The 25,378-nt window shown below is 35.9% G+C and overlaps 1 protein-coding gene across 5 annotated transcripts in view; it reads left to right on the forward strand.

Annotated features, from left to right (window-relative positions):
- HCFC2 (host cell factor C2) overlaps positions 1-12,004 on the forward strand; it is a 38,717-nt gene extending 26,713 nt beyond the window's left edge. Inside the window, exons 10-16 of one of the 5 annotated variants that reach the window (XR_010147733.1) lie at positions 1,988-2,165; positions 3,960-4,163; positions 4,960-5,033; positions 6,247-6,290; positions 6,942-7,079; positions 10,506-10,691; positions 11,497-12,004. Coding sequence is in view for 3 of the 5 variants with exons in the window: in XM_016922605.4 (XP_016778094.1) it covers positions 1,988-2,165; positions 3,960-4,163; positions 4,960-5,033; positions 6,942-7,079; positions 10,506-10,691; positions 11,497-11,811 (1,095 nt within the window). In the remaining 2 variants the exon portion in view is untranslated. 5 annotated transcript variants of the gene reach the window in all.
- The last annotated feature ends 13,374 nt before the right edge of the window (positions 12,005-25,378 follow it).

Below are 25,378 nucleotides of genomic sequence, written 5' to 3' on the forward strand. Positions count from 1 at the left end.
CACATCTCAGTGACTTTCCACTTAGGAGAAGGCTCTTAGCTCCAGCTTTTCTGTTTTACAGCTTATCTACTATTCTCTCTTCTGCCATTCTCTTTTTCCTTAAAAGGTTATAGCTTCATACTTTCAAAAATTCCTTTTTTGTCATTTGAATTGGGTTTTGGAGAAATCTCCTGAAGAGCAAATGTGTTTAATCTATCATGTTTAATGAAAATTCTCAAGATTTATTTATACTTATTTTATAAATTCCAGTTAGACTGATTGTCTGATTTTAAGCAAAAAGCACATTCGAGATGTAAGGATTTTGGAATGAAATAAACCAAATTCGAATTCTAGCTGTTACTTACTGGCTACCTGGCTGTAGGTGTATTACTTAAGTTCTCTGAGTATCATTTTCTTCATCTATAAAAAAAGGGTCAAGTTATCTTACTGATAGGATTCTTGTGAAGATTAAGTAAGATACAGAGTTTATGGATATATATAGTACACTGCCTGCCATAATGCCTGGCATAGTTGTGGCTATCATCATCATCATCACTTATAAACAGTAGCACCACCAATTAAGGGCAAGCACAGGGCATATTATAGACAAGTATCCTCAGAGCTATGAGAAATTATGAGCCAACAATAAAAATAGAGACAGAAGAGTAACAAAAAACAGGTAATTAGAAAGAACAACAATATTAGGGTATTTGAATGAAGCCAGGTCACTTTTATGGTTAGGTAGACCTATAGGTTTAATAACTGATATTCACATTGATGACTTGAATTATCAAAACATTTTAAATGTGGCAGCTGGGTTCTGTGGCTCACAGCTATAATCCCAACATTTTGGGAGGCCAGTAGATCCTTCAGCTCAGGAGTTCAAGACCAGCCTTGACAACATGGCAAAACCCCATCTCTACAAAATATAGAAAAATTAGCTGGGCATGCTGGTGTGTGCCTGTAGCCCCAGCTACTTGGGAGGCTGAGGCAGGAGGATTGCTTGGCAGGCAGTGGCTGCCATGAACTGTGATTGTGCCACTGCAATCCAGCCTGGGCAACAGAGCAAGATCCTGTCTCAAAAAAAATAAAAAATACAAATAATTTTTTTAGGCCAGGCGCTGTGGCTCACTCCTGTAATCTCAGCACTTTGGGAGGCTGAGGTGGGTGGACCACCTGAGGTCAGGAGTTCAAGACCAGCCTGGCCAACATGGTGAAACCCTGTCTCTACTAAAAATATAAAAAATTAGCCAGGCATGGTGGTGGGCACCTGTAATCCCAGCTACTTGGGAGACTGAGGCAGGAGAATTGCTTGAACACAGGAGGTGCAGGTTGCAGTGAGCTGAGATCACACCATTGTACTCCAGCCTGGGCAACAAGAGCAAAACTCCATCTCAAAAATAATAATAGTAGTAATAATTTTTTTTAAAAAGTGTGAATGTGTTTATTATAGTGTGTTTAAGAAGGTTAAGAAAAATGTAATTAGGGAGATTCTTATCCAAAATACTTCATGGTATAGGATAATGATATGTATATGTATGAAATCTTTATATGGAAAACTCAGTCATATAAAATAGTTTATTTGCTTGAAGATTCCATATAGCTGAGATTTTACTTTTGTAGTTATCATATTTTTAGGATACATGTCTGCCCTTTAAGAAAATTTGACCAGACCCAGTAGCTTTGTTCTCTCCTGTGTTATATATGTATTTGCTTGTGATACTAGCTATCACTTATTAAAATGTAGTTTTTTTTTCCTCAAAATATACTCTCCCTTCCCTCTTCAAAACTGATCTTTTGAGCATGGAGATTAAGTGAAAAGAAATTGTTTTCTTAGAAACTATTATAAAATTGAAGAATAATCCTGTAGAAATTAATAATGTAATTTTTAGGTGTTTTCTATTTTGATAAAAAGTATTTAAATTGTAACTTATTTTGCTTGTTTTTTACATGTATTTGTATTTCATTGAATATTGCTTACTACAGTAATCTGTTATATTTCTTGTAGATCAATGATACAATAAACAGCACAAAAACTGAACAGCCAGCCACAAAAGAAACTTCAATGAAAAACAAACCAGAGTTTAAAGCACTGATGGATTCTAATGCCATTTTATATCCATCTTTGGCATCAAATGCTTCTAATCATAATAGTCATGTGGTGGATATGCTAAGGAAAAATGAAGGTATATGGACGACATTTTAAACTAAAGCTTTTTATAAAATCGGTGGGGAATTTAATAGTCATTGAAAAAGTAAATGTTGTACAGTTTTGATCCATTTTCCTAATAGCAAAAAACTGCCATATTCAACCTGGTTAGAATAATGTTAAAATACCAAGTAAGCACTTACCTGAACAGTAATGATTAGTTATGAACTATGGAATTTAAATGAGGCAATTTTTTTTTTTTAAAGAATAGCCTCTGCATCAGGAAGAACTATAGTGGAAAATGATTAGGAGATTTGTTAGGGATTCTTTTAGGACTCCAGGAGATGCATAGAGACTAAAGCAGTGGCTGACTCCAGGAGATACACAGAGACTAAAGCAGTGGCTGAAATGGAGAGGCAAGAATTCATCATTTAAGAGACGTTTAGAAGGTTTCATCTATTAGACTTGACAACTGGTTGTATATGAGAAATAAAAATGAGTTGAATATGACTCCCAGTTTTTTGGGTTGGACAATAGAATAGATAATGATACTCTTCACCAAAATAGGAAATATAGGAGCAAGAACAGATTTTGGAAAAGATAGGTTCAACTTTGAACTCTGTTTTTGAGGCACTTCAGCAATATACTGGTAAAGATTTCTAATGGGCAGTCGGATACTTAGGCCTGGAGTCTAGAAGGCAATACTAGGCTAGAAACATAAATTTAGAAATTAAGAGTATTTAAATGTAATCTCCAAAAGAGCAAGGATCTTGTTGACTTGTTCACTGCTAGATTCCTAGCACCTGGTACAGTGTCCAGGACATATGTATGGATTTGGGAATGGTATTTAATGCACAGAAAAATATGTAAAGGGCGACAAGAAGAAGGCTTAAGTTTGTGAGGCATGATCTATGCCTGCCTTATTTCACCATGATAAAAACAAATACAATGTCTCATACATGGTAGACTTCACTGTTGTGGAATGAATAAATATACGTCATAGGAAGAAAAATAGCTTCAAAAAGGAGTATGTGGTCAGCATTGTTTACAGTGCAGAAAAGTCAAGTAAATGAAAATTGAAAAATATCCCCTAGAAATCATTGATGTTTGCCAGAATTATTTTATTAAAGTAGTGTGCTAGAAATCAAATTTTGGGGAGATCAAGGAAGTATAAACTGTTCTAAAGGGAATTAGTAAGGGGAGAAGGTAATTGGTGGGAATTGTTGGGTAAATAAAGAGGTGCGTTGTTTGCTTCAGGGATTTGATGATGTTTACGAGCCAAGGACCAAAACCTACTGACAAAGAATCTGAAAACCCTGAAGAGAGAGGAATGATTGATGAGGGTCCCAACATATAGGGGAAGGAATGGGACCAAGAGTACAGGAAGATACATTCAGATTTTTTAGGAGAGAGGTCAGCAAATCTTCTGCAATGGAAGACAGGGAGGATGAGCACAATTATTAGTACAATTCTAGTTTGCAGCCAGAGAAGGCAGAAAATTGAGATAATTCATGCCTAATGACCTCTAATATTTTTTTCCTGAAATGAAGGGCAGAGCCATTTGATCTATGATTTAGTGGAAAATCAAGAACAATGGTTCGGTATTTAGAATGAACGAGGAAGGTAAAAAGTTGGATATCCATTATGGATATAATGCACTTTATTTTTCTAAACATTTTATGCCTAATGGATAATTCATACTAATACCATTTGTGGTGCTCATGTATGATTTTAAAACTGAAAGTACCAAGAATCATATGACAAGAACGATAAGACACAACAATTATCTGCAGATATCATATTAATAATTACCTTTTCCGTTTTATTTTAGGTCCTCACACTTCAGCAAATGTAGGTGTTCTAAGTAGTTGCCTGGATGTAAGAACAGTAATTCCTGAAACATCTGTATCCAGTACTGTTTCCAGCACACAAACTATGGTAACCCAGCAGACCATTAAAACTGAATCATCCAGTACAAATGGGGCAGTTGTTAAAGATGAAACTTCACTAACAACATTCAGTACCAAATCTGAAGGTTTGAAATGTGTTTCACATACTGTATTTTGAACCATTTATGTATATAAATTCATCAAACTTACTTGTCTTAGATGGGAGTTGCATTTCATCTTGGAATTTTGTTATTAGTCATTTTAACTTAATTTCTGTGAGCAAGAGTTTTCATTTGACCTAAATTTAACTTTTAGAATCTTTAAGAATTCTTTTTAGTTTTTGTTTTCTTTCTATCATGACTTTATGGATTTTGACCATATATTTACCTTTATCAGCTTTCATCTTTCCAGAATGTAATGTAAACAGATAAAGCATTTCATTTAAAATTATTTTATAAAATATTCTCTGCATAAAATATTTAGATTAGCACACACTATTGAAATACAATCAGAATGTGTCTTTCCTACCATGAATAAATTTAGCAAACTTTTTTTTAGACAAGATTGGTTCTAGACTGTGTATTAACAATTCTTCCAACTTGCTTGATTTCTAATTTGATAAATTCTTTATTCTTTTGAAATAGGAATTGTATTGCATCTTTAGTGAACATTCTCTGAAGTTTTAGCTAGTCATCAAACCCTTGAAAAATGAAGTTTATGAATTGTTTTGAGTTAAAGGGTCAATATTACTACTTATTGTAAATAATAGTACAATACCCTCTGGCTGTTTTTTATTGTGATAAAATACACGTAACATAAAATTTGCTGTCTTAGCCATTTTTAAGTTTACAGTTGGTGGCATTAAATATATATTTAAAAATTATATTTTAATGTATCTGATAAGTTATGTAAATCTTATCTGATAAATTGTTTAATTTTTAGTTGATGAAACATATGCACTGCCTGCAACGAAGATCAGCCGTGTAGAGACACATGCTACAGCAACGCCGTTTTCTGTAAGTACATGACCTGGTGATGATGCATGTTTACACATGATTATGTACTTTTAAATGCTGAGCAACTTCTAAATAATTTCATAAAAAGATTCTCAGGTCTCAGTAATGAATTGACATAAATTTAGAAATAAATGATTGAATAGGAAAATGTTCACAGTATAATGTTTAGTGAAACAGCTGGATAAAAAATAACATATGTGTTGTGTTCCCAATTTTGTTAAAAAATACATGCAGTTCATACATTTATACTCTCACATGTACCCACACATAACCACTCTGAAATCCAGGTGGGGGGCCACAGATACTTTTGACTTTCTTCTTTATGCTTTTTATATTTTTCTATAATGCAATGTTATTTTTATAATCAGAAATGTGTGTATGTATATATACATACATATATGTGTATATATATGTGTAAATTACATTAATGGTTAAAAGATAAGGTGTGTTATGGAACATAAAACTTGAATGGCTGTATTGCTAGCTGCTTAATAGGAGCACAACAGAATATTGCAATAGTGGATTGACATAAATGTAGGGTAGCCCAATAATCTCTGATATTTGGTTGTCTTACATAGGCCAAATTTGGTATGCATGGCACCAAACTTTAAATGCCAGGAAAGTGCCTTACAAATATACCAAGATTGTCTTACTTAGATAAATACAAGGATAATACATACATATATGTACTTTTGAGGTTTTTTTTTGTTATTAGTCATTTCAACTTAATTTCTGTGAGCAAGAGTTTTCATTTGACCTAAATTTAACTTTTAGAATCTTTAAGAATTCTCTTTAGTTTTTATTTTCTTTCAATCATGACTTTATGGGTTATGACCATATATTTACCTTTATCAGCTTTCATCTTTCCAGAATGTTAAGTCCTAGTGTTTTTAGACTCTTCTTAGGGAAGGATTACTAAAATGAATATTTTTTCTCTTGAGTCTGTTTTGCCATGCATCAGCCAGAATTGTATTTGTTATTTGAGTTGGAGCCAGTTGTTTTATAAAAGTTGTTGAAGAGAGTTTTTACAACTTTATAAAATGAAAACAAGTTTAAAGCTATTACTTTTTTTAACTTTAAAGACTCTTCTAGTTAGCTCACTTTGTCATGTGTGATAGCCTAAATATTAAAAAAATGTGAATTATAAGCATGTACCTCTGCTGTTATATATTTAAGACAGAAATAAATAACTGAAGTGCACATTTGTTTTGAGCTTCTGGAAACAGTGTCTCATTTATAAGAAGATGGCTTTAAAAGGTTAGTTCCAGGGATAAGTATAATTCACTTACCACTAAAAGTAGCTTAAGGTAGAGGAAGTTTATTTGTTTTAAAACAGGATAAAAAATGTAAAACTGTTTAATCTACTCCTCTTTAGTATATACTAAAGTATATTCAAATTGCATTTTAGTTTTGAACATTTTTTCTCCTTTTAGGTTTGGAGAATCACAGGTATTTCAAGTGCAAAGATCACTGAATTTTTGCTAGTTGTTTTTGGATCTAGAAATGAGCCAGCTTGGAATGAATTTTTCTGTATTTGCTCCTTTTGGAGCAAGTTGTAATGTTACGCTAAAGGAATTACATTTTCTGAGAGAGTCTCTGAAATGACAATGTTCTATAAAATAGCTGGCATTTTAACATATCACTGATTGGAAAGCATGCTAACTCCAGCTAGGTTGATAGTACAGAGCTACTGACTTGGAGAATGCCTGTCACTCCTGTGTTTGAATTGGCATCCCTGTTTCACTGTCAGTTGACCTAATCTGTTAAGACTTTATTTACTTATGAGTTGTTAATGTTGTGGTGTTTATCCAAATACCTACTTGTAGAACACTGCATGGACTTATTAAATCTTGAAATTTTTCATATATTCAATAAGAGTCTTCATAAATTTTTTTTCTCTGAAATTAGAAAGAGACTCCTTCAAATCCAGTGGCCACAGTGAAAGCGGGAGAGCAACAATGGTGTGATGTGGGAATTTTTAAAAATAATACAGCTTTGGTGAGCCAGTTTTATTTGCTGCCAAAAGGGAAGCAAAGCATCTCAAAGGTAGCTATTGATATATTTTCTACATTGTAAATTATAAGCCTCAAGGATGAGATTTTTCTCTACCAATAACTTAGGGAAAGGAAAAAAAAATTAAGAATGAGATTTCTTTTTTAGAACCCTGATTCAGGTCACTTGAATGAGTAAAATTGGGATCCATCCACAATCTATATAATTGGGAATTCTGTATACCAAATGTATTAGGCCATTCTCACATTGCTGTAAAGAAATACCTGAGACTGGCCGGGCGCAGTGGCTCACGCCTGTAATCCCAGCACTTTGGGAGGCCAAGGCAGGCGGATCACGAGGTCAGGAGATCAAGACCATCCTGGCTAACACGGTGAAACCCTGTCCCTACTAAAAGTACAGAAACTTAGCCGGGCGTGGTGGCGAGCATCTGTAGTCCCAGCTACTCAGGAGGCTGAGGCAGGAGAATGGCATGAACCCGGGAGGTGGAGCTTGCAGTGAGCCGAGATGGTGCCACTGCACTCCAGCCTGGGTGACAGTGTAAGACTCCATCTAAAAAGAAAAAAAAAAAAAAGAAATACCTGAGACTGGATGGCTCAAGGTTCCACAGGCTGTACAGGAAGCATGATGCTGGCATCTGCTCAGCTTCTGGGGAGGCCTCAGAAAACTTCCAATCATGGCAGAAGGTGAAGGGAAAGCAGGCATGTCTTACATGGCACGAACAGGAGCAATGCGTGGAGTGGGGAGGTGCCACACACTTTTAAACAACCAGATCTCATGAGAACTCACGATACAATACTAAGGGGGGATGGTGCTAAACCATTCATGAGAACTCTGCCCCTACGATCCAATCACCTCCCATCAGGTCCTACCTCCAACACTAAGGATTACAATTCTACATGAGATTTGGTGGGAAAACAGATCCAAATCATATCACCAAGTTACATTGTATTCTGTGTTAAGGCCCTTTGTATGGACTACATCACAAGCATGTCATTTAAAAAATCTTTGAACCAGGTGTGGTGGAGCATGCCTGCAGTCCCAGCTACTCAGGAGGCTGAGTCAGGAGGATTGCTTGAGCCCAGGAGTTGGAGACTGCAGTGCAGTATGATAGCACCTGTGAATAGCCACTACATTCCAAACTGGGCAACATAGCAATACCTATCTCTAAATTAAAAAAAAAAACAAAAAACTTATACAATCACTGAGGTGGAGAGTTTTTTGTTTGTTTGTTTGTTTGTTTATTTGAGACAGGGTCTTGCTCTGTCACCCAAGCTGGAGTGCAGTGGTGCAATCTGAGCTCACTGCAGCCTCAACCTCCTGGGCTTAAGTTATCCTCACACCTTGGCTTCCTGAGTAGCTAGGACTACAAGGACAAGCCACCATGACCAGATAATTTTTGTAGAGACTGGGTTTCACCATGTTGCCCAGGTTGGTCTCAAACTCCTGGGCTCAAGTGATCCTTCCGTCCCGGCTTCCCAAAGTGCTGGGATTACAGGCATGAGCCACCACACCCAGCCAATGAGCTGGGTTTTGAGTCATAAATAATCTAGTCTGACTAGCACAAATAAGAGTTTTTTGAAATAGCTCTAATTTTGTTAACCAGTGTGTCTAGAGAATGGAACTTTTTTTTTCCTATTGAAAAAGAAATTTTTTTTATTCCTCATTTTACAATTAAAAGAAATCTAAAAACCCTGATATGCTATTAAATACAATCTAATGTTCCCTTGATTCTGAAACCCCTTAAAGAGGACCTTATATACATATATGAGATATTTTATATATATATGTAAATTAGACATTTAAGCTTCTAAGAATTATTAAATAGATAACAGCTCCAAAGCACATTGGAAAAATTTATGAAGGCCAGGTGCAGTGACTCATGCCTGTAATCCCAGTACTTTGGAAGTCCAAGGTGGGAGGAGCTTGAGCCCAGGAGTTCGAGACCAGCCTGGGCAGCATGGCAAGATCCTGTCTTACAAAAAATAAAGAAATTTTCTGGGCAAGGTACGTGCCTCTGCTCCCAACTACTTGGGAGGCTGAGGTGGGAGGATCACTTGAGCCAGGAGGTCAAGGCTGCAGTGAGCCATGTTCAGGCCACTGCTTTCCAGCCTGGATGACAGAGTGAGATGCTGTCTCAAAAAAAAAAAATTATTAAATGGACAATTTCTGAGAGAATTGCAAGGAAATAGATGTTCATTTTGAATCTCCCGAAGATATGCACAAATGAGGATTATATCCTATATATTTATATATATTTTAGTTGCTCTACTATTACTCCTCATATCCCTCTTTTTCATATAGAATTTTTCTAATTCTTGACAAAAATAGAAATTCTAGTTAATAATTAGTATTATGCCCAGTGAAATTTCTCACTGTAGTTTGATTTCATATATAAAGACGTGTCTGTGTCTAGGGGCCTAGTAGCTACCTGATTTTTCCTAAAAGAAAAAAATAGCCTAAAATTTAGAGCTAGTAAACTTAGGTTTAAATCACTAGCTCCAGCATTCAGCAGTGTGATCTTGGCAAGTCAACTTGTTTAATCTCTCTTAGATTCAGTTTCCTCATCTGTAAAATAGAGATGACATGGCTCCCTTAAAGTACGAGAACACAGTGGCACTCTGTCTAACTGGGAGAGTTAGGGAGAATATGTAAAAATTGTTTGAAAGTTGTAAATGTTATTATCTTCCTACCTAGAGTATATAATCTAATTATTTAACATTTATTTGGTGTCTGTTGAATTTTAATTTAAAAAAATGCTCTATAGGCTGAGCATGGTGGCTCACGCCTGTAATCCCAGCACTTTGGGAGGCCGACGCAGGTGGATCACATTTGGTCAGGAGTTCGAGACCAGCCTGGCCAGCATGGCGAAACCCCGTCTCTACTGAAAAATACAAAAATTAGTTGGGTGTGGTGGCAGCCATCGGTAATCTCAGCTACTCGGGAGGCTGAGGCAGGAGAATCACTTGAACCCGGGAAGCGGAGGTTGCAGTGAGCCAATTGTGCCACTGCACTCCAGCCTGGGAGACAGAGTGAGACTCCGTCTCAAAAAAAAAAAAAAAATGCTCTATACTACATGCTAGTCACTCCTTTTCTATGAAGCTTGCTTGCCTGTCTCTAAAGGGTATTGTTCCTGGGCAGACTATTATTTGACGGTGTATCTTCTTTTCTACCTTCACATTGTTCACGTGCAGAATGCTCTTACATTTCTCTGTGTAATCAGTGATTCTCAACTGAAAAGAGTGCTCACCTCTGGATAAGGAGCACAGATTTATGGACTTGGTTGCTTGTCTATTGGAGGGTTCATTCCATGTGAGAGAGAGGGAGATAAATGTGAACCAGAACCTTAAAACATAATTTATTCTTTAAAAGATTTTTTGTTTAATAAAAATTGAATAATTTTTAAAATTTTAATATATTAGTTGTACCTTTTCTTTGACTTTTGCATATACTACATTTTAGGTAGGAAATGCAGATGTACCTGACTACAGCTTGCTTAAGAAACAAGATCTTGTTCCAGGCACAGGATACAGATTCAGGGTTGCTGCAATCAATGGTTGTGGGATAGGTCCTTTCAGCAAAATCAGTGAATTTAAAACTTGTATTCCTGGTTTTCCTGGAGCTCCTTCTGCAGTCAGAATTTCAAAGGTGAGACATCGGGTCAAGACTTGTTGGTGATTTTAAATTATTTGAAATTTCACATGTGAAGTAAACTGTCAGTTTAGAAATTCTTGTTACTATCTAATGAAATGAGAGATACCTAAAAGGATGGATTTAAAGTTTAAAAAATAATTTTAGCTAATCATTCATTTTTTTTAACTTTTATTTTAAGTTCAGGGGTACATGTGCAGATTTGTTACAAAGGTAAATGAGTGTCATGGGGGTTTGTTGTGCACATTATTTCATCACCCAGGTATTAAGCCTAGTACCCATTAGTTATTTTTCCTGATCCTCTCCCTCTTCCCACCCTCCACTCTCTGATAGGCCCCAGTGTGTGTTGTCTCCCTCTATGTGTGCATGTGATTTCAAGCAAAACTACAGCATCCAAATCACAGAAAGGCAGGGAAATCTGGTATGCTTCTAAATTTGTTCTTGTTATTATGGAACGAAAACGTTTGGCTGGAGAATTTTAATAGAGCACTCGAAACTGGATTATATTTTATCCTAATGTCCTGTCCCTCCCTAGAGATTGTTTAGGAAATAAAAATCCCCGTTTTGGGATATTACAGGCAGACATTTAAACTTAGTTGTGTTTTTGAAAAGCAAGCATGAAATTAAACATTGTAGATCCAAATGAGGTAGGTTTTAAAAATCAACAATAAAAGATGTAACATCTAATGCAATTATTTTAGTAAAAATGAGCATTTTGTATTCTAAAGATAGACTCAACATAATAAGTGATAACAGAGGAAACTTAAGAACCTTTAACCTGTTTTTTTCCCCCCCCTTCAAGAATGTTGAAGGTATCCACCTTTCCTGGGAACCTCCAACCTCACCTTCTGGAAATATTTTGGAATATTCAGCCTACTTGGCTATCCGCACAGCACAGATACAAGATAATCCAAGTCAACTTGTGTTCATGAGGATTTATTGTGGTCTTAAGACATCATGTATAGTAACTGCTGGGCAACTTGCAAATGCACATATTGATTATACATCCAGGCCTGCCATTGTGTTCAGGATATCAGCAAAGAATGAAAAGGGATATGGACCAGCTACACAAGTTCGGTGGCTTCAAGGTAACAATAAGAAAGCACCTTTAAATTGAATTGGTTTTTTTACTGAAGCTATTGTGATGATGATTATTTATTAGTAACTGGTTATGAAGATTTGTCATTTAAAAGAGTATTCTCTGGCTGTGTCTCCAGCAGTTATGAACTTGAGTTTGTAAATTGTTCTTAAAATGTATTTGCTGAATTATAGATCCAAATAAAAGAAAAGAAGCAAAGACTCTCTGAAAATTAGTATATGAGTTCTTCCTTACAGATATAGCTCTTTTATAAAGAAAAACAGTGAAATTAAGATAAAAGCTAGAAAGCTTTATTACCCCAATATCTTTTATAAGGGCTGTGTAACCCAGTCATCCTAGAGTTATTGAGATGATTCTGGTAACTGGCTGTTGTATACTATGCTGTCTTATATAGTAAATGTTCTCTACATTGTAAATGTCCTACCTTTGAGTACTCCTTCTATCTTGATTCTATATGAGCAGTGTTCCTCTAACAACTGTCTTCTATTGGATAATATGTGTGATACTACAATAATTCTAATAGTTATTTGATTCCTTTCTTTGTTTACAGTTAGCACAGAGCTTAAGAAATTAAAAAAGAGGCAAGTTTAGAAACTGCTTTTGAACTTTTATTATTTTCCAAGAATCATGGTAAAATACAACAAGAACAATGAGTTTTCTTGATTCTTACCAGGCCAATATATTTGAATATATTTTTGGCCAAAGCACTTAACTTATCTGGCCCTCATTTTCCTCATAACAGATGAGGGAGTTAAAGCAGTTTATCTTTTAGGTCCCTTTCAGCACTAAGGTTTTGTGTTTTTAGTAGAAGTGAAGTATGTCCCTGAACATTTTCATCTGTCTTAATGGCTCTAATTTTGCTTTTGCTAAAATTAAAATCTTCATAATTGAATTCAAAATTAAAGTATATGTCCTCCTATTGGAGAAAAAAACAAGCACCTTAACAGGACACAAGTTTTAAAATAGTGTTTTAAACATTTGTAAGATTTTTGTAAATGCTCTAAATGTTTTATTTTTGCATTGTTTTTACCTTGAAATTGTATAAACTTTTTTACTATGAAAATATAAGCATTAGACAGCTAACTCAGGTTCCATTACAACCTTAAAGATACAGATAGGCATTATAAACACTCTGCTACAGGTAACTTGTTTTAAACCTTTTAGGAATTTCATGGTTCCACTGCCTATTTAAATCTGGAATTAATATACAGAGCAATAATTGCAGAAAAGATATTTCAAACTAAGAGCTTCAATAACTGCAGGGGCACAGGTCTATCTTTTTTTATACCACATAACCTTATGCCAGTTTAGGTTGACTGAGTAGCTATGTCCTCAAATTTCATGTATGATAGCCCCCAGCAAAGATGGATTTAATTGTGCAGAATTGATATATATGTGTGTTCCAGTTACTAATTTAAAGTGTATAGAATATTTTAATATATAATTTTTGTAAAGAACTGGGATTTTTATACTACAGTATTTGTAATTAATGTGTCTCACTAATTAAGTTTCTCTTGAAGAAAATATGCAAATTGTTAGACACATAATGAGTGGTTTCCAAACTCTAAAGATAAAATAAATGCACTACTATGGTGTTGTTAGAATACCTTTTTTGTGGCTGTATGAATCTTTACTCTTTAAATGTGTACTTTACAATGTTTACAAGGAGCTTCTCTGGTTTGTTATCCCAGCAATGCCCTTGGTGAGAGCTTCATTCTGCATTTGTTTAATTCATATGCTTTGCTTTTGGCATATGCTTGCTTTTTGCACTAGTAGAATTTTAACTTACCTCATTATTATGTTTGTAATCATTTGTCTAGCTTCTGTAATGTATCTGATATAGGCTAAACAAATACTTAACCAAAGTTAAAATACATGGTAAGCAATTTTGCACATATTAAATATTAGGGTTTGTTGTGTATATGTGTATACTTAATTATAAAAAGAATATGAATGGAAAGTTATACTAAAAGTATGTGTTTCAAGCCCAGTTATTTTAAAGATCTATTGCTTTAATAGAAAAAGTTTGGCTTTTAACCCTTTCTTCTCTGCATTAATTAACAACGTGCATCTTGAAGCCCTTCTCCTGATAACAAGGAATACGTTGATTTTAAGCAAAGGATAGAATATTTGTTTGAGTGTGCACATTTATACCTGTTTAGTATTTGATTCAGTTAAGCCTCCACTCTTCTGGATCAGGAGGTGATTCTGAACCTGTGGTTCTAACATATGACTTACTTTTTAGAGGGAAGAGAAGTCTTTCTATACTGAGGGATTTGTTAAAATCATAAATGTTTTTGCCTTGAGACTTAGCCCAGATTCTATTTTTTTTTTTTTTTTGGCATTTGTACATTAAGCACCAGTCATATTTATCTCTGTGATAAGGGATTGCTGACTAAAAAATGCCATTAAGAAATCTCTGTGGCTTTGACATTAGTAGTTAATAAGAGATCTTAGAGCTGTGTGCTGATGAATAGAATGAATTGGAGCAAATAGCAAGAGAAGTGCATTTAGCTTCTTATGATTTGCACATTTTCTAAGTGAAGATCCCTTTGTGTAGCAGTAGGCTGTATCATGCAGATATTTTTCATAGGATTTGCACTGAGTTAAATGACTTTCTTTACTCTTCCCGGTCAGGTAAGCAGTTCAAATATAACAAGCCTTTGTGCCAGTCCTCTTCTGTGTTCTGCAACTCTGGCTCTCATAAGTAGTAAAAATATTTTTGATGTTGCATGCTCTCAGAATTATGTTTTCTAAAATATCATATTGGCTTCATTTTAGTTTAATAAACTTCTTTGGCAACTTAATTAGACATAGGGTATATATAAACTCAATTTTATCTGCATTTTTTAAAAAATTGAAATAATCTGGTTGCATGTATGAAGGACTCCTGCCTCATTACCCAATTACATAAATACAATTATCTATAGGAAGGTGAAATTGTTGATCTATTATTTCAAAGACTTGTAGACTAGCAAAGATTCATTCTGATTAGAAATAAGGTCTATAGCTAAAGATATTTTTATTTTAAAAAATTACAGCCCTTGTAACAAAAATCATTTGTAACATTGGATATGAAGACATTATTAGTATTTTAAATTATTGTAGTCATTTGATCATAAATGAAGTAGCTTGCAAAATAGACTTGGTCTTTGACCCTTTAAGGTGTAACTGACTGACTGTTGTGTTTTTCAAGACTGATTTTAGGCAGTTTTATGTATCGTGTACCAATGATATGTAAAATAAAGCACCTTTTCTACTATAAACAATTACAGGTGTTATTTATTTTGAAGGATATGAAAGAAAAGTTAGTGATGGCAGAGTAAATCTGTAGAAATGTTGATTTTATATTTAAAATAACATTATGTAAACATATTAAACATATAAACATGTTTAATAATTAATATTTAATAATTAAGTTTAATAATTGTTAAACATATATTTAAAAGGCTGCCTGTATTGTTTGAAATAATATAGGCAGCCTTTAAATTAAGAATGGATCATGTTTAAAAACTTGTTTTTAAGTTTTTAAGATGGCAGTTGGGAGTCGTTTTCTCATAGAAATGTAAATCCTATGTAAGTAACCCTTGTCACACCTGAACTAGTATGCTTGAAAGTAAAAAGGCAAATGGCTCCAAGAAATAGTCTAAACTTGTTGTCACCTTTTTTTTGTTTTTCATTTACTCTAAAATATTTTTCTTTATTCTTTTCATCCTTTTAAATTCATAGCAGCCAGACTTCTGACCTGCTGCTCCATTGAAATGGCTCTAGCAAAGTTCAAGGATAACCTCCCATTTCCCAAATCCAGGGAACTCTTTTATCGTATTTAATCTTGTCATTTGAAACTTTTGTCCACTGTCTTGGCACTTCCTCATTTTTGTAGTGTCTATCTTACCATGCTTTCTGTCCATCTTTACACACCTCCTCCTGTCTATGGTTCCCTTTTTTACTCCCACCTGTCCCCATTCATTTTTTTTCCTAGATTCAGGCCAAATTGCCAATCTGAAGAAGTCTTTCCTGACATACTCCACCACCAGGTAGATTTAACCCCTTCTTTTTGTTCTCCCACTGTCCTTTGTTAAATCTTCTGTCATAGCAGTCTAAAAACTTAGCGCCCCTATTTGTTAGCATGTCCCTCTCCATCTGCTAGATGGTAGGTCTTCAAGGCAGAGATTGGGTCTTTATACCCGTTCCATGTTGGCTGGCTAGTTAATTGGTACTTAAATATTTTAACAAGCGGGTAAAGAAAATTGTCACCTTTACACTTCTTCATATTCCCACTCCTCCTAAATAGAGGTCAGAATGGGAGGGAAGCTTTGAAAGGGAAAGAGATTTTTTGCAGATTTGCCAAGTATCTGGAGGAAATGCAAACTCTTTAGCTTTGTCTTACCCTGCCCTGCTATTAGGTTAAAAGAAGTTCTGGGATAAGAGATTTAGTATAGGAGGTCTTTGATTTGAAAAGGTCCTTCTACCAGATCAGGTTTGTTTTTTTTCTTAAAGGAAAGAAAGAAGAAAGATCTTTCATGAGGTTATGGGCATTGCTGGATTATGATTTTTAACACTGGATGATCAAAATAAGCTAAAACTGTCAAAAGTTAATCTCTGACACTAGAAATTACCTACCTATATAAGTTCAGGGAACTGCTGAAGGACATGGTTACCAGGATTGGAACTGCATTGGATTCTGTTAATATCAAGTCAGGTCACTGTTATCACCTCTAAACTTGTAGGACAAAAGATTCTTACACTCAGGAAAATGAGATGACATTGGCAAAACTCCTTTCTAAGTTTTCTAGTTATAGTTAGTCCCTAGACTTACGTATTTCTGTGACTCCAGAAAAAAACTTACTGTGATCATTCCTGGAAAAACATGAACTACAAAATTCTGGGGGAAAAATCAATAAATTCTGTAAACCGAATGAAGGGCTCATGTCTGTAATCCCAGGCCAAGGCGGGAGGATCACCTGAGGATTGACCAGCCTGGCCAATATGGTGAAACCCCGTCTCTACTAAAAATACAAAAATTAGCTTGGCATGGTGGCAGGCGTCTGTAATCCCAGCTACTCAGGAGGCTGAGGGAGGAGAATCACTTGAACCCTGGAGGCGGAGGTTGCAGTGAGCTGAGATCGCGCCATTGCACTCCAGCCTGAGCGACAAGAGTGAAACCCCATCTCAAAAAAAAAGGCCGTAAAATCTGAGAACACCAGCTTCCTTGTTCAAAATAGTGTCCACTTGTGGGCCTATTAATCTCAGCAGAGGGGATCTGGAACTGAGCATGAGGTTCTTTTGTTTTATATATTTGGTATTTTGGATAAATTAGGTTGAGCAAAGGCCTGCTACTTAATCATCAAATTCACAATCTGGGTACCACTCCTGCCAGTACCTCACATTCAAAAAAGTTATGAGAATGCAAGGTTATAAAGCCTTTGGTCTTGGATAGAGAGAATGCTGGGAAGTCGTAGAGATGAGGTTGTGAAGGTTACAGAAGTATTCCTTATTTACTGATTTTAATTTGCTTGTTCAAAAGATATTTGAAGAGTGCCTAGAGATGTCAGGGTGTTTACATATAAAAGAGAAGAAAGTATGAATTGGTGGCATATCAGATATGGAAGATGTCACAGAGAAGGAAACGTTCCCCACCCCCACCACCATTCTACCCACTTCCCCTTCATGGTCTTCTTACCCCCCCAAAGATAGGAAGCTAAAAGATCCATCATTCCTGAGCGTGAGAATTGAGGAAGGCACAAGATGAGCCCTTTGGTATGAGCACATACAGGTTAAAAATAAAAGGTAGCAGCTGGTGTTTGTTTTTGAACATAGAAAAACCATGTCCACTAGTCAATTATACTCCAACAAATGTCCAGCTCCAACCAAAAAGATTATCCATTCCTCCTACTGAGAAGATAGAGTAGACGTTCTCTGAGAATTTAAGAAGAGTTACCTCCTTTTCTCTTTTCATATTGGGGAAGGGGCAAAAAGCTACAGCCATAATGTTTATCATCCGCTGTAACAAAGCATAGCATGTAAGAGAGTGGGCAGAGATCTGAAGATAAAACTGCTTGATTCACAATCATCCTGCCAGTTGCGATTTAGCACCCCCTGGTGGCATTGTCCAGTCCAGCTTACATGTGGATAAGATTCTAGGTCTTGTAGCTGCCTAGGATTTTAAAAATAGCTACAGCAATACCTGGAGCTTTCTGGTGAGTTGGCAATCCTGTGTTAGACCCAGTTGGAGAGACTGGACCTGGAGAATATACTTTCTACTTTCCTGCAACTTCCTAACCCAAAATAATAACTTTAACCTGCCCTGTTTAGATACAGGGACACACTGATTATTTCAAGATCCATTTAATTTTTGAGGATTTTTAGATTGTTTATCAAAATTTCTAGCTAGTTTTCTGAATCAGGAGAAATTGCATCTTAACTATGTCTTTTTAAGTCTACAAAATGGCACTGACATTGATAACCTTGGTAAAGACGTGATTGCAAAATTGTTATAACATTTGTGTGACCAGCAAGGCACCTGTTATTGAGCAATATGGAGAAACGGTCAGTTGCTGCCATACACTTTCCATATTTTTGGAATACTTAATACATGAATCATTATTAGGAGAATGTGTGAGAGGAAATTTGTACTTTTGAAAGTCAACATAATTCAGTAAAGAGGTGGTTTCTTTGTCAATTTATTTGGAATTTATATCACCTATCATTTCATTATCTGCTTTATATAAATGATTATACCCAGAGAACAAAGTAACCAATTAACCAGAGTCATGCCAGTGAGTCCAAGCCAACTTGGAAGAACAGTGCTATAATATTGCCATCTCATTGGATCTTGACCCTGTGGGAATCTAGTTAACTTCTGTGAGGAATAGTCCATACTCATTTCCTTTTCATATTATCATGTATTGCTTCCCCCATTATTATAATTGACTGATTTGCATAGCACAGTAGTGGCCGAAATATCAGAAGATGTTCTCCCTTTGTTGATGAAAGTACATATTGCATAACCTTGTATCTTTTTTCTTTTAAAATGTTTGTTGTGAAATAATACAAAAGTATATTGTGTATGTATGGTTTAAAAAATAACATGATCACACGTACTCAGCCTTCAGCTTAGGAACTAGAACATTCTCAGCTGCCTAGAATCCCCCATTTGTTCTCCCTCCATAGATTATATGAGGTAAACATTCTGGATTTTTTGTTAATAATTTCCCATGTTTTTATTTGTGACTCTACCATCTATGTATGTATTCCTAATAATATATTGTTTAGATTTGTTTTTGAACTTTTATGTAAATGGAATCATGCTGTATGTATTCTTCTGTGACCTCTTTTTTCTGACATTGTTTTTGAGATTCCCATCCATGTTTATGCATGTAACTGTATTTCATGTTTTCACAGCTGTATGGTATTCGATTGTATGACTATTTCACAATTTATTTATCCATTCTTCTATTTATGGAGATTTGGATTGTTTTCAGCATTTTGCAATTACAAACAATGCTGCTATGAACATTCTGCCCAATTACAATGTAAGCTGTGTGTGGGCAGAAGTTTTGTCTGTTCTGTACTCTACCATATTCCCAATGTCAGAACAATGCCTGGCACCAGGTAGATGCTCAATAAATATTTGAGGAATGAATGACTTCTTGTATTGTCTCCTGGTGCACTTTTACAGCAGTTGCTCTAGGACAGTTGTTGTCAAAGTGTGGTTCAGGGACCCCTGGGGGTCCCTGAGACCTTTTTGGGAGGGGTCTGTGAGGACAAAACTATTTTCATAATAATACTAAGGCATTATTTGTTCATTTCATTCTCGATTTTTTCACATTTTCCAGATGTATGATAACATCATCACTCTGGCAGCTAATCAAGTATACTTGTATGTTTCTGTTTTAAAAAGTCTGAATTTTAATTTCTAATATGGTAAATATTGATAGATATAACCCACATGAACAACAGCTCTTTGAGGCTGTCAATAGTTTTTAAGGATAGAAAGAGGTTCTGAGACCAAAACTGAGAACTGCTGCTCTAAGGAGTGGGTTTTACTTGGTAATTGTTTTCTAAAGCATTTGTACCAACTTATACTCCCACTGGCAGTGGTTGAGAGTTCCCATGGCTTCACATCTTGGCAAACACTTGGTCTTGACTATCTTTGTATGTGCCAACTGGATGGCTATTATGTGGTTTCTTAGTGTGGGTTTAATTTGCATTTCCCTGATTACTAATGAAATTGAGTGTCTCTTCATATATGGGTCATCATGATTCCTCTTCTGTGAAATATTCCTGTCTTTTGCCCATTTTTCTATTAGGTTGTCTGTCTTTTTTTCATTGATTCATATGATGGATACCAATCCTTGGTCAGTTAAATATATTGCATATATCTTCTCTCAGTTTGTGTATTGTCTTTGTAATTTTAAATTATCTGTTGATCCACTTGGAGAAAACTGACATCTTTTCAGTAATGAGTCTTTCCAGCCAAAACCATTGTGTAGCTTTCCATTTACTAGGTCTTCTTTAATGTCTCAATGAACTTTAAAAATGTTCTCCATAAAGGCCTTTACATCTTGTATTAGATTTCATCCTAGTGGTTTTATAGTTTTTAATGCTGTAAACTGAATTTTTATCTTTTTAAAATTTGTTTTTATCTTAAAATTTTTCTCATTATTTTTATTGACTTTGTTAATTTCATTCAAAATGCATAACAATATTTCTATATAATCAGCAATAACCAGAATGGAAAGTATAATTTTAAAAATTCAGTTTAATTAAATTCAGTTTACCTGTTATGGATGGTAACTGAATTTTACTGAATTACTGAATTTTTAAAATTATACTTTCCATTCTGATTGTTGCTGATTTTTAAAATTCAGTTTAATTAAATTTAGTTTACCTGTTTCTATCTGGTAACAGGTAAAATTATACCTGTTAAAATTATACTTTCCATTGTGATTATTGCTGATTATATAGAAATAATATTGGCATGTATTGATTTTAGATCCAACAACTATGCTAAACTTTTATTAGTTCTAACAATTATCTAGATGTCCTTTGAGTTTTTTAAATTAACATTTGCAAATAGTGGCAATTTTTGTCCTTTGTGATCCTTACAACTTTTTAAAAATTTCTTGTATTTCTGTGCTAGCTAGCACCTATAGAACAATGTTGAAGGGAACTGATAGTAAATCTTGTCTTAACCCTGATTTAAAGATTTTCTTTTTTTTTTTTTTTAACATTTCACTGTTTAGTGGCTTTTTTTTGGTAAATGGCCTTTATCAGTTTAAGGAAGTTTTTTGTTTTTTGCTTTGGTTTTTTGTTTCTGTTAATCCAGGCTGGAGTGCATGGCATGATCACAGCTCACTGCAGCCTTGATCTGCTGGGCTCAAGTGATCCTCCTGCCTCAGTATCCCAAGTAGCTGGGACTACAGGCATGTGCCACCATGCCCAGCTTATGTTTAAATTTTTTGTAAAGGTGAGGTCTCATTATGTTGCTCAGGCTGGTCTCCAGTTCCTGGGCTCAAGCAATCCTCCTGCCTCAGCCTTCCAAAGTGCTAAGATGGCCAGTGCTCCACTGCACCTGGCCAAGGAAGTTATCTTCTTTATCTAGTTTGCCAATAGTTGTATTATGAATGGATTTTTTTTATTTTTTTATTTTTTTTAATTTTTTTGAGATGGAGTCTGGCTCTGTCGCCCAGGCTGGAGTGCAGTGGCGCAATCTCGGCTCACTCCAAGCTCTGCCTCCCGGGTTCACACCATTCTCCTGCCTCAGCCTCCAGAGTAGCTGGGACTACAGGTGCCCACAACTACGACCGGCTAATTTTTTTTTATTTTTATTTTTTAGTAGAAACGGGGTTTCACCGTGTTAGCTAGGATGGTCTTGATCTCCTAACCTTGTGTTCTGCCTGCCTAGGCCTCCCAAAGTGCTGGGATTACAGACGTGAGCCACCGCGCCCGGCCTGGATATTGAATTTTATTCAAGGCTTTTTTTCTGTCTCTCCTTTAATGTGTTAATATATAAATTATGGTAACTGACTTTTTAATATTAAACCAACCTTTAATTCCAATTATAAACCCAACTTGGTCATGGTGTGTGTGTGTTTTAATACTTTGCTGGACTCAATTTGCCAATATTTTGTTTAGTTTTGGTCCTATAGGCCAGACACGGTGGCTCACGCCTGTAATCCCAGCAATTTGGGAGGCCGAGGCGGGCAGATCACTTGAGGTCAGGAGTTCGAGACCAGCCTGGCCAATATGGTGAAACCCCATCTCTACTACAAATACAAAATAGCTGGGCGTGGTGGTGTGCACCTGTAGTCTCAGCTATTCAGGAGGCTGAGGCACCAGAATCACTTGGGCCTGGGAGGCGGAGATTGCATTGAGCCCAGATCACACCACTGCAGTCCAACCTGGGCAACTGAGCAAGACAATATCTCAAAAATAAATAAAAACAAATAGTTTTGCTCCTATGTTCATGAGTAAAATCAGTCTATAATACTTTCATGTCCTATCATTGTCTGATTTTGGTATCAACATTATACTAGCCTCATGAAATGGTGAGTTTTTCAATTTTCTGGAAGTGTTTAAGATCAGAACAGTCTTTAAAACTATTTGGTCATTAATGGAAGATTTGTATTCAATGTCTTTAAAGGTTATAAGAACATTAGGATTTTATTCTTGTCAGTGTTTTTTTTTTTTTTGAGACGGAGTCTCGCTTTGTCGCCCAGGCTGGAGTACAGTGGCATGATCTCTGCTCACTGCAAGCTCCGCCTCCTGGGTTCATGCCATTCTCCTGCCTCAGCCTCCCGAGTAGCTGGGACTACAGTCACCCACCACCACGCCCGGCTAATTTTTTGTATTTTTAGTAGAGACAGGGTTTCACCGTGTAAGCCAGGATGGTCTCGATCTCCTGACCTCGTGGTCCACCCGCCTCAGCCTCCCAAAGTGCTGGGATTACAGGCGTGAGTCACTACGCCTGGCCTCTTTTCAGTTTATTATTTTTTTCTAGGGATTTATCCATTTCATCTTAGTTTAAGATTTTTCCTATATGAAGTTGTCTATATTATTCTTGTATCATTTTAGTCTCCACAGCATCTATTAGTTGACCTTCATTCCTATTTGTGCTTTCTCATTTTTCTTGGTTAATCCTTCAAGAGGTTTAAATGTTTAACACATTAGTTTCTTTAAAAGCATATTTCCAAATGTCAGGGATAGGTTATAGTAGCTTGTCTAAATCCCTGCTTTCATGATACACTTTAAAAATGCATTATTCAATTAATTTGCTGATAGTTCACATTATTTTATGTTATAAAGCATTTGGGGGTTTTTAACTGGGAGTTGTTAGGTTATCTAGGCTGTCTTACTCTTGGAACTGAAGTCTAGATTAATAGTTTGCCCATATTTATGTGAGTAGAATACATGGTACTTCCAAGATGTCTGGTTCTCTCTGTACAGTTCTGTAAGATAGCACTTTTACGGTGTGGAGACTGCTACTTGCAAGGTTGGCAATGTGCAGAAAGAAACTTTTTTTTAAAGATAGACTCTTCCTCCAAAGTAAGGAATGGCTCTGCCATTTCCTTAAATGTCCCAAACATTGTTCTTTGATTAATGATTGCTTTGATCTGAAAAAAGAATTTGGATTTGGTTTCTTGTAAACCTAATATTGGGGATTATATATGCATGAATGAGCCTCCTTGGCATACCTGTCCTGGCTGAAAGGCACTTTCTGTTATGACTTTTCCTTGCCCAGTAACCTGTTTTCAACAACTGCCTAGTGTTCAAAGTTCAGAAATATCTTTCATTCAGATGTACTCTGAAATTGAGCCCTGGAAAACAGTTGCAAAAGTATGACACAAACCTGTTACTGCTTGCTCTTAGAGGACAATCAAGGAAGATCTAAATTATACCTTAAAAGAGGCAAGAATTTATGCCATGGATCAGAATTTTATAATCTCAGTATATTTTTGTGGAAGAAAAAAGAATTACCTATTAACGTAATTTGCTCCCCTAAAACTAGTACATGGCCTTTAAGACAGTGCCAGTGGCCGGGCGCAGTGGCTCCCGCCTGTAATCCCAGCACTTAGGGAGGTCAAGGTGGGCGGATTGCCTGAGCTCAGGAGTTGGCGACCAGCCTGGGCAACACGGTGAAACCCCGTCTCTACTAAAATACAAAAAATTAGCCGGGCATAGCAGCATGCGCCTGTAGTCCCACCTACTCGGGAGGCTGAGGCAGGAGAATTGCTTAAACCCAGGAGGCGGAAGTTGCAGTGAGCTGAGATCACGCCACTGCACTCCAGCCTGGGCAACAGAGTGAGACTCCGTCTTAAAAAAAAAAAAAAAAAAGGGCCAGCACATATTTTAATGACTTTATTCTTACCTGACACACTTGCTCAGATTAATTTTGGTAAAGGAGTTCTTATAATAAGTTGTCTTGCACAGGTATCCCTTTAATATGCAGTGGAAAAAGAAACAGTCTGGAGTAAGATCAGGGAAAACTGTAACTTTACTATTAGGCAAGTGTCTCTCTTTAAAGGCAATGGCCAGAAGCCAGAGAAATGAATCCATGCCAGTGCCATCTGTGGCCCAAGATTTGAAGGGATTCTGCCTTATGGTTTCACAAATCCTTAAAATCAGGTACAAAAAGCAGCAGTCTTGAAACAAATTTCTAAGGGGCTGTACAGCAGCCAGTATAAAAGGCTGTATTACACATCTCCTCAGTTTTGGGTGGTGCTGTTTTCTGTTTTTGGTGATTAGTACAAAGGTTTTACAAATGTTTGAGGACCTTTTCTGATGAAGTTAAGACCTGAAGAATGAGTGGGACTAGGCAGAGGGAAGTCTATGTGTTTAAGGTCATGGCAGGTGGGTGGGAGAGGCAAAGAACTTGGCATAAGGAGCCTAGACGAGATCAGGGGTGACTGGAGCTCCCCAGTCAAGAGAGAGCTAAACTTGGTGAAGTAACATTTCTAGCTCTAAAAGAAAACATAAATTAAAACTGAATATTTTTCAGGCAGTGTAGTATAGTTCCTTAAAAAACAAAGTTAGAGTTCCATTTTTTACTCACAAGCACATTATATGACTTAATAGGAGTTTAAGGTCAATATACAAATTATTAACTTATGTAAATTAATTTATCAGCTGCCTAATTCAGGGAAACCAAAAAATACATTTAAAATAGACTAGTAAAACAGATTTCACCCAGTATCACTTTTCTTTTGAAGCCCTCTAAGAAGCTGCCTAATTATTACTTATTTGAATGACTTAAAGTGTATTTTATCACATAAAGCAACAAACATCATCTTGTTTATATTGTTGATAAAATAACAATTTTCCTTAAGAGAAAATATTTTTTAAAAATCTTGCATTGCAAGATTTCATTCTTAGCAAATGGGAGAAACTCTTCTTTCCACTTTTCATGCCTAATTTCTACTGCTGTAGAAGTCCTTTTAATTGGGCCCTCATAACTATATTCAATTAGAATTATTAAAGTTAATTGGTACTCCTTTAACTCACTAAGGCAACCCAGAAAACAGGCAATAAGGCATGTTTTTGAAGAAAGGAAAACACTGCACACATAATACAGTGTAGGAGG

The sequence above is a fragment of the Pan troglodytes genome, chromosome 10 (genome assembly GCF_028858775.2).
Source record: "Pan troglodytes isolate AG18354 chromosome 10, NHGRI_mPanTro3-v2.0_pri, whole genome shotgun sequence".
In the NCBI taxonomy this organism is placed as follows: domain Eukaryota; kingdom Metazoa; phylum Chordata; class Mammalia; order Primates; family Hominidae; genus Pan; species Pan troglodytes.